The sequence below is a fragment of the Carcharodon carcharias genome, chromosome 8 (genome assembly GCF_017639515.1).
Source record: "Carcharodon carcharias isolate sCarCar2 chromosome 8, sCarCar2.pri, whole genome shotgun sequence".
Lineage (NCBI taxonomy): Eukaryota > Metazoa > Chordata > Chondrichthyes > Lamniformes > Lamnidae > Carcharodon > Carcharodon carcharias.
The window spans coordinates 78,018,240-78,032,376 of NC_054474.1; the positions used below are offsets into that span (position 1 = coordinate 78,018,240).

Sequence of the window (14,137 nt, forward strand, 5' to 3'; positions counted from 1 at the left end):
AGTCTAAGGAGTCCATATGCATAGATTGTAATATCACGCACAGGTAGAAAAGAAAAGAAATCATGCGGATCTTTCTGGATTGCTGCAGCTATACAAAAGCACTGATTACCACATGTGGAGTAGTGCTCTGTTATGGGCGCCACACCTTAGAAAAGATATACTGGCCTTGGAGGGAGTGCAACATAGGTTTAATAGGAAGTACCTGGACTCCAAAGGTTAAATTACAAGGAGAGAATACACAAACTAGGGTTGTATTCCTGAAATTTAGAACATTAAGGACTGATCTGATTGAAATTTGCAAGATGTTAAGGGGATCTGATAGAAAAGATAGAGAGAAAATATTCCAGTTGATTGGGAAGTCTAGGACTACGTGACATAGCCTAAAAATTATAGGCAGATCTTTCAGGAGTAAAGTTGAAGAAAAACTTCAAAAACCAAAGTACGATAAAAGTTTGGGACTGTCTTCGCAATGGCAATTGATGCTGAGTCACTTGTTAATTTTAAATCTGAGATGATTGATGGATTTCTGTTAACCAAAGGTGTGAAGGGATATGGGGCATAGGCAGCTTATATGAAGTTCGGTCACAGGTCAGACATTCTCATCGAATGGTGAAATAGGCTCAAGGAACTAAATAGCCTAGCCTTGTTCCAGTGCTCTCCAATCTTTATCTAATGGGGTATTCATAACTGCATACAATCTAATTAAATGTGGTCCAACCATTGCCATATGCCTCATCACACTTTATTTTGTCCTCTATAATCCCCATTTATAAAATCTAAAAGGCTATTCGTTGGTTACGGCTATCTTTTAAATCTACACACACTTCTCAGGGAGTTATATATTTGAACTCCTAGGTCTCAGTTTATCCATAGCTTTCCAGAGTGTCAACTCAATTCCCATTTTACTCAAAATTTACTACCAAATGCTTACCTATATTTAACTAGGTATTTTTGCCTTATCTGTATATTCTGCTAATCTATCTCTATGTCAATTCTTTTACAGTCCTCCTTACTGTCTGTCATAGCCTCTCTACTTTAACATGGTCAAATTTAAATTACACTCCTGCATCAAAATCTAAATACAAGCATCAAGGCACAAAGAAAGTGAAGTCAGTAATAGTCCCCTTTAAGACAAAGGGCTACTGAATATAAAAGACTTCACCGCTATATACCGAGCAGGTTGACTTGTAACAAGGAGATTATAGCGTCAGAATGTGTAAACACTTCAATTTAAACCATATTTCAACCTTCAACTGGGGGTGGTGGGAGGTGGGGAGAGAAGAGATATCACAAGGCAATGATGGATTATGCCTCCAGAAAGTTCACTGGTCAAGATATAACATTCTAGGAACTTCCAAACCAAGCGTCGTTTCCTTGTTGGAAACCAAGAGGGCAATGGCATGGTAAATGTCAACTTTCTATCAGGAGTTTATAGCACACATCTGAACTTGCCAAACATGTTAAAAAAGTTAATATGGCTATAGAGACTAAAATTTTCCAGTCTTTCAATAGGTCAGATTGAGTTGAGTCCATTATTTAAGTGAAACACAATATATTAAAAGATTTCTAGTTAACATTATAATTCTCAGGAGATGCCATCATAAAATGATGCTGGATAGCACTTCATTATGAAACCCCAAAATTAATAACTCACTCCTTTCAACAGACAACCCAACTTCAATAAGCTTCCAATCAAGTAACATGAAATGACAAAGGAATAAAATCCAAAATGATGTGGTCTTCTGCTATGGAAGTAGATTATGCAAATCCACCGAAAGCAATTTTGTATGGATTATGACATTTAATCTGAAAATTTAAAAATGAGCTGGAGAGTGATCCAGCAACTGAGTTTTGATTAACTAGGTACCTAAGGTTTAGTGTGAATGCTTTGTCTCTGATTAAGTCATTAATATTTCATGATAATATTACACAAATGTATAATACTTAGGGTAACTGAGTTCATATGGTTATCCAAATTGAAGACATGAGCAGAGTTTGAAAATCTTTGACAGAGAATCAATGGGGGAAACCAAATTTGATCAAAATAATGTTAAGAAATATCTCCTCAGACATTTACCAGTGCTGTATTAGGAATGGGACTAAATCTCCTGCACCATGAAGCTACATTGAGTACAGGCTACTCATCATCCATTAAGAATGGACCACTTCTATGGTTTAAATATTGCAAAAAATCAACTCAGTAACAGGGGGATTGGAAATTCATGTAAATTTAACATTCCTTATAATGACACATGCTTAAATCATTAATCTGCAGCACCATTGCTTATCCTACTTTAAACCACTTGTGCACAGTTCCACAGCAGTGCAAGCAACTACCACACGGAATATATACTAGTCAATTCTAGCTTATATCTTTCCCTTTATTTACTGTCAGGAACAGTTTTGTCAATTCCTTTGTGATATAAAATCTTAAACTACTAATGGGGTGTTCTGAATTTTAGAAATAATTAGGCTGTACTGCTGCAGGAAATTTAAAACATGGATTCTACTACACACAATATATATTTATAACTGATAGTTGGTAATAAACTACAAACTACTAAAGAGGTCTGTTGAAAGAAATGAATGTTTTATAAAATCATATGAATTAAGATTGATTTATAGCCTTACCCAAACTAATTGTACCGTGTATTTTGTGGTTTTACTTCATATCATCTTGCACCCAATAAAGAAGAAAAAAATCAGATACTTAGGCTAGCGAAGCTGGGCCTGCACTACTTAGAGGAGATGAGAAATTTGATTGAGCTGTTCAAATCTTGAGGGGATCATAGAATAATTAAGAAAAAACGGTTTCTGCATCTGAAAGGTATGTGAAAGCAGATTAAGTAACTTCTTTAAAGGAACTGGATATATACTTGAAGGGGAAATATTTGCAAGACTATAGGGAAAGGGCAGGGAAATGGGACTAATGGATGGCTCCTTTAAAGAATTCTAAGATTCTATTCCAGAATTAGGAAAGGTCATTCATAGGCCAGAGTCTATGAATGATTATTTAGTCATTCCCCTCTCAGCATATAATAAGAATGAAGAAATTATTGAGTTATAGTTTAAATACGAATAGATTATATTAAAATTAACGAAACTTGTTATTTTACACTAATTTACTTATTCCGCTTTAATGTGTAGAGGTACTTCTACACTATATGCTTCAGTATAGTTTACACATACTGGGCAGTGATGCAAAGTTACCACTGTCATATTTGTTATAGTTGGGGGGGGTGGGGAGTGGGGCTGGTGGTGGTTGGGGAGATGATGGCGTAATGGTGTTGTTGCTGGACTAGTAATCCAGACACTTAGGGTAATGCTCTGGGGACCCAGGTTTGAATCCCATCATGGCAGATGGTGGAATTTGAATTTGATAAAAATTTGGAATTAAAAGTCTAATGACCATGAAACAATTGTCGATTGTTGTCAAAACCCATCTAGTTCATTAACGTCCTTTAGGGAAGGAAATATGCTGTCCTTACCTGGTCTGGCCTACATGTGACTCCAGACCCACAGCACTGTGGCTGACTCTTAAGTGCCTCTGAACAAGGGCAATTAGTGATGGGCAATAAATGCTGGCTTAGCCAGTGACACCCACATACCATGAATGAATTTTTAAAAATTGTTCTGTTTAAAATACAGATGCTGTTTGCTTCTAATTATTCAGATGCTCACTGCAGAGGGTCCTTAAGGTTATAAAATTTTACTTTATAGAGACTGACGTGATATAAATAAAAGAGATCACTGGTTGTTTCAATAACACAGATCTTAAATGAAAACGAAGGGCTGCATTCCGAGTTATCCTCAGAACAGAAATCTACTGGACCGAGATATTCACTGCTTAGAAGGGCATACTGAGTTTCTCGTGTGCTGCACCACAATGATATGATGGTTGGTCTTGCAATTCTTCAAATGATGAGTTCCCAATTTCAGCATTGAGAAATGGTTTTGTACATTTGTGACAAATACTTACCATTAATAGGAAGAGGACTGTCTGATCCAGGATGTGCGTAGTTTAGGCGACCTATATGAAAATAAAACAGAGTTATAGGAAGCAATGAACTGACAAGCCAGTTTTGGTCACCCTTTCCAGCAAAAGATCCATCAATCCAACACCCAAGATTCCGAACATGGATTTTGTTCTCAACTGGTAGTGCAATCTCTGGAGACCTACAGTACTAGTGCATACTTGTATTATTTATAAATTGTTTACAGTATATTAAAATGTGCAAGGACCATTTTTTGTGAAACTATTGTCAGTTTTACCCTAGAATTAAGCCCCGATAAAGTAACTGATGCATATAGATTATGTATTGCATTCACATTATGTGGCATAGATTATGTATTGCATTCACATGTGGCATATCGTTATACAGTACATTTGTATTTGTATTTAATGTTGTGCTGGATTTAATTTAAATTTCTAACTTTTGATCAGCCTTTTGCTAAAGTATTCCTGTACAGCTATCATCTTCCTATATAAATATCTAGTAGTTTTTTTAATAGATACTGGGTTAAGAACACATTGCAGAAGCAATTGCTGTGCTCTTACAGGTAAGAAATAATATGCGTAGATTTTTCCATTCACAAGATCTGGGTGTTGCTGACAATGGCTCCCAAGATGATGATGGTGAGCCCCCTTCTTAATTTGCTGCAATTGGTGCAGTGAAGGTACTCCTACAGTACTATGAGGTAGGGAGTGACTCTTAAGTTGCCTTGTAGAAAAATAATTTAAAGGGTCCATGCGCTTAAAAATAAGATTACAGGATATGTTGGTAGGGATTTCCTGGATACTAACTGAGTGATATATTTTCAAGTTGGCACAGTGAGAGACTGGAGGTGCGGTGGGGCGGGGGGAGGTTGCTGGTGTTAGAGGTGGTGTTCCCATACATCTGCTGTCCTGGCCTTGTAGTTTTAGGTAGTAGGGGGTCATAGGTTTGGGAAAGTGCTGTCAAAGAAGCCTTGACAGGTTGCTACAGTGCACCTTATAGATGGTACACACTGTAGCCAAGGTGTGCTAGTGTTGGAGAATAATTTTTTTTAAAGATAGTGGATGGGGTCTGAAATCTTTGACGGTGTGAAGCTCAAACATTGTTGGAGTTGCACTCATCCAAAGCAAGTGTAGAGTTTTCCATCACACTCATGACTTGTGCTTGTAGACAATGGACAGGTCTCTGGGGAGTCAGAACACGTCATCTGCTGCAGAATGCCTTTCATCTGATCTGTTCTTGTAGCCACAGTATGAAAAAGGCTGGTCCATTTAGGTTTCTAGTCAATGGTGACCCAGGATGTTGATGGTGGGGGAATTGATGATGGTAATGCCATTGAAAGCAGAGTGTAGGGGATGGTCAATGCTTCGCACAAATACACTTGCCACTTATCTGCCCAAGATTGAATGTTATACAGGTCTTGCTGCACACAGGCACAGATTGCTTCATTATACAAGGAGCTATGAAGAAACAGAACATAAAAAGGGATCACCCTTCCAGACTCCAATGTTTATCGCCCTGATGATGGAATCTGTGGTTAAAGATTGTAGTTTTGAGACAGATCTTAATTGAAAGGGAAACTGAAAAAGGGAAGCGACAAAGGAAACTGAGAAAGGAAATTCGCAGTTTCTAAGGAAACCGAGACTGAAACAGATTGGAAACCAAAACTTCTGGGGAGACTAAGCCTGGTTGAAAGCTATAAAAGGACACAGCCATCCAAGCTCAGTAGAAGTAGATTAGTCCACAGGTGCACTACAGGCAAGCTGACGAAGACAAAGGCTAGATCCAGGAGCTAAGAATGAGCAAAGATCTAGTTGCTGCAGCTGTGTGCCATTTTTGGTGTAGGTCGTGCCCATGGAACTCAGGTTGGTGTGCGCTGCTGTTAGCTGGGGAATCAGGCCATGTCCTAGAAGAAGGGAGACCGAATTTTTGAAGGACTTTGTGACTGACATTGACGACAAAGGTTGAGTGGATTGCCGAGCCAATTCAAATATGTCTTAATTGTATCTATATAATGTGTAACTAACGGTTTATAACTGACCACAATTTGCCTGTTAATTCATGTTTAACTTACGTTGATTCTGGGTTGTAAGAACAGGAGATTACCCAAGATAGTGTCATATTTGCTTTGGTTGACTCTTGTATAGTAAAAGTTCTTCAGTTTTGAACCATGGAAACTTGTGGCTTTATTATTTCAATAGATAACTGGATTTCAGATTTTTCTGAAGTTACTGGTCTTGACCGAGATGATAACAAAATTGGGGATCTCATCCAGGATCACAACATCCCTATAGCAGGATTCAAATATCTACTAAGTTTTGGTTCAGCTCAGCAGTGGGTTGGTTCAGTGCGTAAAATGTACACACTTTTTTCAATAGAGACAGGAACAATCTCTCACTACTTCTCTCCCCTGATGTTAAAATACAATACCCCATATATTTTAAAATGCTGAACAATATATACAATTTACCAAAAAAGCTGGCTAAAAACATTCCTTCATATCAAAATAAAAGTTGAAACGTTGAATATGGCAATAGTTCAGAGGCAAGATATCTGTGCAGAATGGTCCCAGATTTAATTGTTGACAAATAGGATAGCAATCAAGGTGATATGATTAGCCACTTTGGGAGTGAAAGATAAGCAGGGTTTGTGTTGACTTAGCCAGTCACTTGCTGGAAAAGCATATGCCTGCCTATCAGACAATAATAAAATATAACTTGAATATTTATTTCAACTCTTGCCTCTGTCCACTCTTTCCACCTCAAATTTACATGTCAACTCCCAAGAAAAATAACCTATTATGCTTAAATGACTATTCAGCAACATGCATATTTTAGTTCATATTATTATGCACTAAAATGCTGTTAATCAGAAACAGTAAAGGAAAAGCAAAAAAAAGTTTCATTTTGGTCAACTCATACAATAAACTTAAGCTACCAAGTTTAATAAATTTGCTTTTAAGTAACAGTGCAGTGAGTGTTTAATTATTCTCTCCAGGAGTTGTAAATTTGAAATCATATTAGACCACTTCAAGTCAAATGTGAAGAACTCACCGATTTAACTCACTGAAACAAAAAACTCTGAATAAAACATTCATTGGTTGTTTCAAAGCAATCCAGGTTAATTCAACAATGCATACTGGCATGATACTGGTCTCAAATCAATGATCTATTCATATAAAAGGTCAGTGAACATTTCAATAGTAGAGTGACCTATTTCTTCCTTTCCTTTTAACAGTAAAGCATTGTCTACTCAATATTCTGAAGGCATTATTCCTCCTCCGTTCTCGGCCCTGCTGAATTTTTTTCCATCTTCCCTGAAGGTGCTGGCTCATATTGCTGTACAATTCCACTTCTTGTGCATAGTCCAAAAGCCCATTCTCAATTTACGCCAATTTACAAGAAGCTGCATTTGTCCATGAGGGAATATCACAGCAGATTCTGATTGAGTCTTCATCTGACCTCCATATATGGCATTTTCCAGCATGGCAGTTACAGATGTAATAAACATCATGCGCCAGAGTTGAATGATGGGCAACTGTTTCTTAAATGTGACAGAGTAAATCAATTTACATAATAACCCTCAACTGCAAATACAATGTCATGAAACTTAATAACCAGGCCATCACTTGACCTATCATGGCTGCCCTTGCTTTTTTAATTTACTCTAATCCCTTTTCCTGCATCTATTTTCATTCTTCAAATACTATCCCACTCCTTGAAACTGTTTTAAGACTCTGCCTCGATATCCACTTATGGTAGAGCATTTCCTATTCTTATAATCTTTTGTACAAATTAATTTCATAAAACCTCTCACCTCCTCCATGATAATCTCAAGACTACAGGCTCAATAATTTATTTTCTTTTGTTCTTGGGGTGTGATTGTCACTGGAAAAGGCAGCATTTGTTGCCCATCCCTAACTGCCCTTGTTCAGAGGACCTTTAAGAGTCAACCACATTGCTGTGGGTCTGGAGTCACACATAGGCCAGGTAAGGATGGCAGATTTCCTTCGCTAAAGGAAATTAGTGAACCAGGGCTAGGAGGGGGTTTCCAGGATTTTTGCCCTGCAAGTGAAGGAACAGTGATATAATTCTAAGTCAGGATGGTGTATGGTTCTGAGGGGAACTTGCAGTTGGTGATGGGAACACCACAATCCTCTGCTGCCCTTGTCCTTCTAGGTAGTAGAGGCCTTGGGTGTGGAAAAGGCTGTCTGTCAGCTGGCAAATTTCTGCAGTGCATCATGTAGATGGTACACACTGCTGCCACTGTGTGTTGGTGATGGTGGTAAGGGGGGGAATGTTTAACGTTGTGGAGGAGATGCCAAGCAGGCTACTTTGCCCCGGATGGTGTCACGCCTTGGCACTGTTGGGACTGAACTCATCCCAGCATGTGGAGTGTACAGAAATAACCAGTTTAAGTAGTAGATACATTCCTGGAAACCACTACTTACTTCAAAGTAAGTTTTCCCATTTACATATATGTAACATCAGGAGATGCATTCCCAACCCAAGATTTTTGGTCTTAATACGCAACACAAATATGAAATACATCTTATTTATAAGCCAAGAAACAAAAAAAAAGTAACAAAGCTTTATGAGCAATGTTTCTCTGAGCAAAATATTCCATGGCAGCTGGATAAAAATGCACCGAAAACCACTTGAAAAACCATGTTCATTGGCGGCTGAGCTTTCTTATTTGACCTCCAAATTACAAGAAGATGTCCCTTGCTATGACCCTTCATTGCTCTTGAATTTTGAGTGATACACAAGCAGAGGCTGAATCTTGAAGTCACCTTCTGCATTGTCATCCAGTTACAAAGTCAACAGATCCTGGCTTAAATGCTGATGCAGTATTTTCTTCAGTTGACATGGCCAGGTCATTGAGTGTATTTAAGACTGAGATAGATAGATTCTTGATTGGTAAGGGGATCAATGGTTATGGGGAGAAGGCGGGAGAATGGGGTTGAGAAACTTATCAGCCATGATTGAATGGCGGAGCAGACTCGATGGGCCAAATGGCCTAATTTCTGCTCCTATGTCTTATGGTCTTAAATACATGTCCTGATGGGCATTTTCTTCCAAAAACAAAATAGGCCTATCTGATTCGCTGATTTGCTGGGGTGTATAGCCTCCCTCAAATGGCCTTCAACTCAACAAGATAATTACTGGGTGCTATGTTGTCAGCACTCACAGCTTCACTACTCATCCTGATGTTGTGCAAGCTGTGGCATCCCTCAAATCTATCAAACCAACCATGACAGCAGGACTTTCATCTTCTTGCCATTTCAGATTGTTAAACCCAGTCTTTCTTTTCATAGTCAGCCTGTTAACAGGCATGTTCCTTTGGTTCTGGTCCTTGACCACACCCTCAATCATTCTATATTTGCGAACCTGCTGCACCTAGTACAGATATTCTTCGTAGCACTTTAAGAGCAGTCACACTTTGGGCACTGGCCTTTACCTCATCTTTATTCTTCTTGATGGTGCACGCGGTCATTGGTGGAAGCCCAAGTGAACTCACTATGGCTGCAGCCTTCTCAGTATTACCATGTCATAGTGCGTCTAATCTCTGTTCCAAAGTAATAGTTTGCCTCTTCCTTTTAGGAAGGTCGCCTTTGTCTCTGAATGCACTTTTGCTAGATATCTTGTAGGCTTTACTCACGTATTGCAAGGTAAAATTATGAAGCAAATTAAATTAAAGCAACACATGCAATGTACCAGGTTATGTACCTTGGATAATTTGCATATGCGCAGAATCTTGCGGATTCAGTGATAATAACAACGTTGAACATCAAGTCACTCACTGCAGCAAGCTTGGTAGACTTGCAAGCTGGTGTTCTTGGTCAGGTTGCTGTTGTTCTACACACACTTACTCAGCTTGGACATAACTGCTGCAGCTTTTGCCATGAGGGAGTTGATTTCAGCATCAAATAACAGATTACTAGTTCTGCAGAACTTTTCAGAACCAATTTCTTTTCTACAGTGCTACATAACCCCTAGTACTCCAAGTTTTCAGTTCCACCATCATTTGTAAAAACTGATGCAATTGTTTACTCAGCACCTCCATCATAGCTACATTCTCCACGCTTGGGCCCTTTTCTTCATCCCTAGCTATGCTACCCTCTCTTGCTATATTTTTATTTCTTAGTTATCAAAAAACACAATTCATTTCATACCAATGTCTTCTTCATGTTCACTGTTGCAATTCTTATCTGCCTTCTCACCTTGTTACCAGATTTTATCTTTAACCGTACTTTTATCATATGCCTCCTTTCAAATTTCAGGACTGTTTCAATCTATTTATACACAAAACTATAGACATCAATCACGCCCTTTTCTCTTACTGGAACATAGATCAGAGAGATAATATTTAAAAAGTGATGACCATCAACCCGATTGATCATTTTCCCACCAATTTAATTTGGGTCCAATCCCTTTTTAGTTATGCTTCCATCCAGCACGTTCGCCTTTAAAACAGTTTATTCTTATTTGTTCGTGGGATGTGGCTGTCACTGACAATGTCAGTATTTATTGCCCATCCCTAATTACCCTTAAGTGGTGTTGATGAGCGATCTTCTTGAACCACTGCAGTCCAATTCTATTCTTACATTAAATGCAACATGTCATGGTCACTATTTTCCCCAATGGTTCCCCTTGCCTCATGTTATTTGCCCTCCTCCACTTCCCAGAAACAAATCAAGCAATGCTTTTAAGACTAGAAGCAATCCTGGATGGAAGTTAAAAAGCACTTACTTTAACCTTGTGTTACATTTGAGGCCCAGTTAAAATCACCTAACAGTATTGCTCCATTGTTCTTGCATATAGTTTACCTGAACTGTCTGAAGATCACTACCTGTCTCGCCTTTCCACAGGTGGCTTGTAATGCACACCAAGAATTGTCCTATTTCCTGTCCTATTTTGTGATTCTATTCATATGGATTCTGCCTTGGATGTCATCCTTACATTCCAGTATAACAATAGAAATCTTAATGGTATTGTCATCCTACAACACCACCCCCTACTGTCCTCAAAAATACTGTTATTCAAGTTCACAATCCTATGCACACCTACACCATTGGTTAGTTTATCAGCTTACAGGCATAAAATTGGACTTGCAAATCAGTCATCTATTATAATAGAAATAAGTACCCAAGCAGCTAATCTGCCACGTGAATCTTGTGCCCCCACATTTCTAATACTGCTTTTATAATAATTGACTATAGTTAATTCTTCTCAATCTCTAATATTATTTTAAACATTTTGGACATTCAAGTATATACCATTCAACCCATCTAAAAATCCAAATTATTGTCGTATATCACAGCCCAATTAGGTTTTCACCCAAATTAAAACTTGCCAATTTAAATGTTAATTATTTCACAAAACAGTCATTAAAGGGTTCATATAGTCACAAAACATTGAATTTCTGACTTCAGCTGTGTCACCATGGACAGGTGTCAAGCATTTTCCAACACGTGAAGAGGGGGCAAAAGAAGGGGGGAAAAAAAGGGGAATGTTACTCCAGACTGCTATTGTCAAATTTACATCAGTAGTAAGTGTGGCACATCAACGAAAAGTAGAAAACTGCTTTGAAGTTTGGTCACAGAAGGACATTTAATCAAATCTTCAAACTATAAAACCTTTTTTGTAAACTTTAGTATTATTCAGCTCATCTAAAACTGTATTATTCTTGTTTTTTTTAATATTTGTGGAAGATAGGCATTCTGTAACCACATTTTTCCTTTTGCTATGGCCCCTAAACATTAACTTATTAAAAGTTTAACGTCATTGTAAAAGCTTGTTAACATTTTTTTGGAGGCTTGCATTTACCTTTTAGTGGGTCCTGTTCAGCTCTCATGATGTCAATCAGTGAACTCTCCAGTGAATGCATGTTTAAAGTGTCATATAATCTAGTTCGATCCTGGAAAAGGAACAGAATTTAATCTTTGTTTGCTGACCGCTTCATTACTCAGACAAACTAAGGCAAACAGTAAAAAAGTTACCAGTGGTTACTTTCAAGGTAGGATGACACTCAATAATATATCTTTCATTATTTCATAATTACATTTGGAATTTGTGTGAAGAGTTCAATGAATTTTGTATATGATACAAATAATTTTGAAAGATTAAAGTCAGTTGAGGCATTTTCAATTAGTGTCACTCCTGAGAAGGGCTGATCCTGCATTATGTAAAAATGTAGAATTAGAAATTATTTCTTGACCACCACTATTGCAAAAACAAATAACTATAACTTTAAAAAGTTTTTAAAAATTAGTATTTTCAAGTAGACTTGACTCAGCCTTAAAGTCCAAAGTAAAATATTACTAAATATTTACCGAAAACGTACTTTATAGATACAGATCATTGTGATCAAAATTGCAGTTAAAAATACTACTCAATGCGCACATTGTAGAACATTACAAACTTATGTAATGCAACCTGTCCATTCTTTACAAACTTGCATATTTCAGATGACTTCAGAGATCGATTTGGAATAGTTCTCCATTCCAAGACCAAGACTAAGGATAGTCCTAAAAGATATTCAGAAAGGATGCTGGAAAGCCAAAAGCACCCATGGGGGGTGAGGGGGTTGGGGCGGGGGGGGGGGGGGGAACCGTGCCAAGGAGCAAAACATTCAGCAAAACGATAAGGTAAGATCCCAATGAGTCAAATCCCAGGGGCTCCGTCCACAAATTCATGTTAAGCAGAGCTTCATGATAGCCCAGGATACCCCATTCCCACATGAATGCATCTCTATGGATGCCTACAAATACAGATGGTCAAAAACCAACAGATTTAGATGCTAGATGTAAACACAGTAAAGTAGTGTGTGTGGAAAAAGTCTGAATTCAATTTGTCCAAATCTTATAAAGGCTTGACCTTGGAAAAGTTTTTGCATTAAAAAATTGTCAGATTTAGTTCCAGAAAAGCTCCGTAGTCTATTTATGCTTACCATGCTGTCCTCAGACATGTGCAATACAGTCCACCATTTCGTCAATGAAGTCAAACACGTTTTCATGCTGCAGTGCAAAATCTCGGAACAACTCCACAGCCTTTGTGGCATCAGCTAGGGAAGCAGCCAGGCTTGGCATTTATCTGACTCTTCAGGGTTATCTGCCTCCTCAGCTGAAGAACATATTGCATCAACGATTGCATCATGCCTGTTCCTTTATGCCGTCTATGACATTGTCCACCTCTGCACAAATCTCCATGGTTGTCTCTGCTGCATCCTGTAGGCGAGTGAGAAGTGCTTAGTCATTGGGTTAGTTGGTCTCGCCCTGCTCCTTGTTTGACATCTTGTGCAGTCATAACCTGTTCGAACCCAACGTGATGGAAGGGGTTGACAATTGTGACTTCTGTCAGCATCTTCCACGTCCTGTTGGATTGTACTCCTGCTTCTTATCGATGGTCTCAATAACCTGAGAGATCAGCTGCCATTGGTAGCGGGTTTTCAGGTTCCTCATCGCCCCTGAACAATAGACTGGAGTTTGGCCGTGGTGTTAGGAGGCAAGAACATAGCTGATGCTCTTGATGTCACCAGCGATGTCAGGGTGCATGGGCAATTGTCTGTAATGCTGACAACCTTCCTTTTGCTGATATGTGGTGTTTACTTTTCTGATCCACGCTGCAAAAATACTGGTGGTTAGCTAGGCAGTTTTTGGGTTGTCTTGACATTTGTGAAGCAACGTGGCTTCTTGGACTTTCCTATCACAGGAAGCAGCAGCATAATCGGCACAGACCATAGCAATGACATGCTCCTTGCTCAGTTTTCCATTATTATAAGTTTCACTTTTAAACATCAAAGAATGGTCTGGCAAAAGATGGTAAAACAGTCTGCTTTCAACCACATTAAAAATGTCTTGTGGTGCTCACTCTCGCAGGACAAATCCAATCTGGCCAATTACTATCCCAGTCTACTCTCAATCACTAGCAAGGCGATGGAAGGTGTCGTCAACAGTGCTATCAAGCAACACTTACTCAGCAGTAACCTGCTCACTGATATAAAGGCAAAATACTGCAGATGCTGGAAGTCTGAAACAGAAACCAAAAAATGCTGCACAAACTCAGCAGGTCTGACAGCATCTGTGGAGAGAAAGACAGAGTTAACGTTTCGAGTCCTTATGACTCTTCTTCAGAGCTGAC

General features: G+C 38.6%; 1 protein-coding gene across 3 annotated transcripts in view; it reads right to left on the bottom strand.

Annotated features, from left to right (window-relative positions):
* Positions 1-14,137, bottom strand: part of cpeb4b (cytoplasmic polyadenylation element binding protein 4b) — an 80,850-nt gene that overhangs the window by 45,513 nt on the left and 21,200 nt on the right. For 2 of the 3 annotated variants that reach the window (XM_041193352.1, XM_041193353.1), the window contains exons 2-3: positions 11,825-11,915; positions 3,980-4,030 (exon numbers count right to left, since the gene is read on the bottom strand). In XM_041193352.1, the coding sequence (XP_041049286.1) occupies positions 3,980-4,030; positions 11,825-11,915 (142 nt within the window). Of the gene's footprint in view, positions 1-3,979; positions 4,031-11,824; positions 11,916-12,947; positions 13,102-14,137 lie in introns of those variants that run through there. The other variant, XM_041193354.1, reaches the window with a different exon arrangement.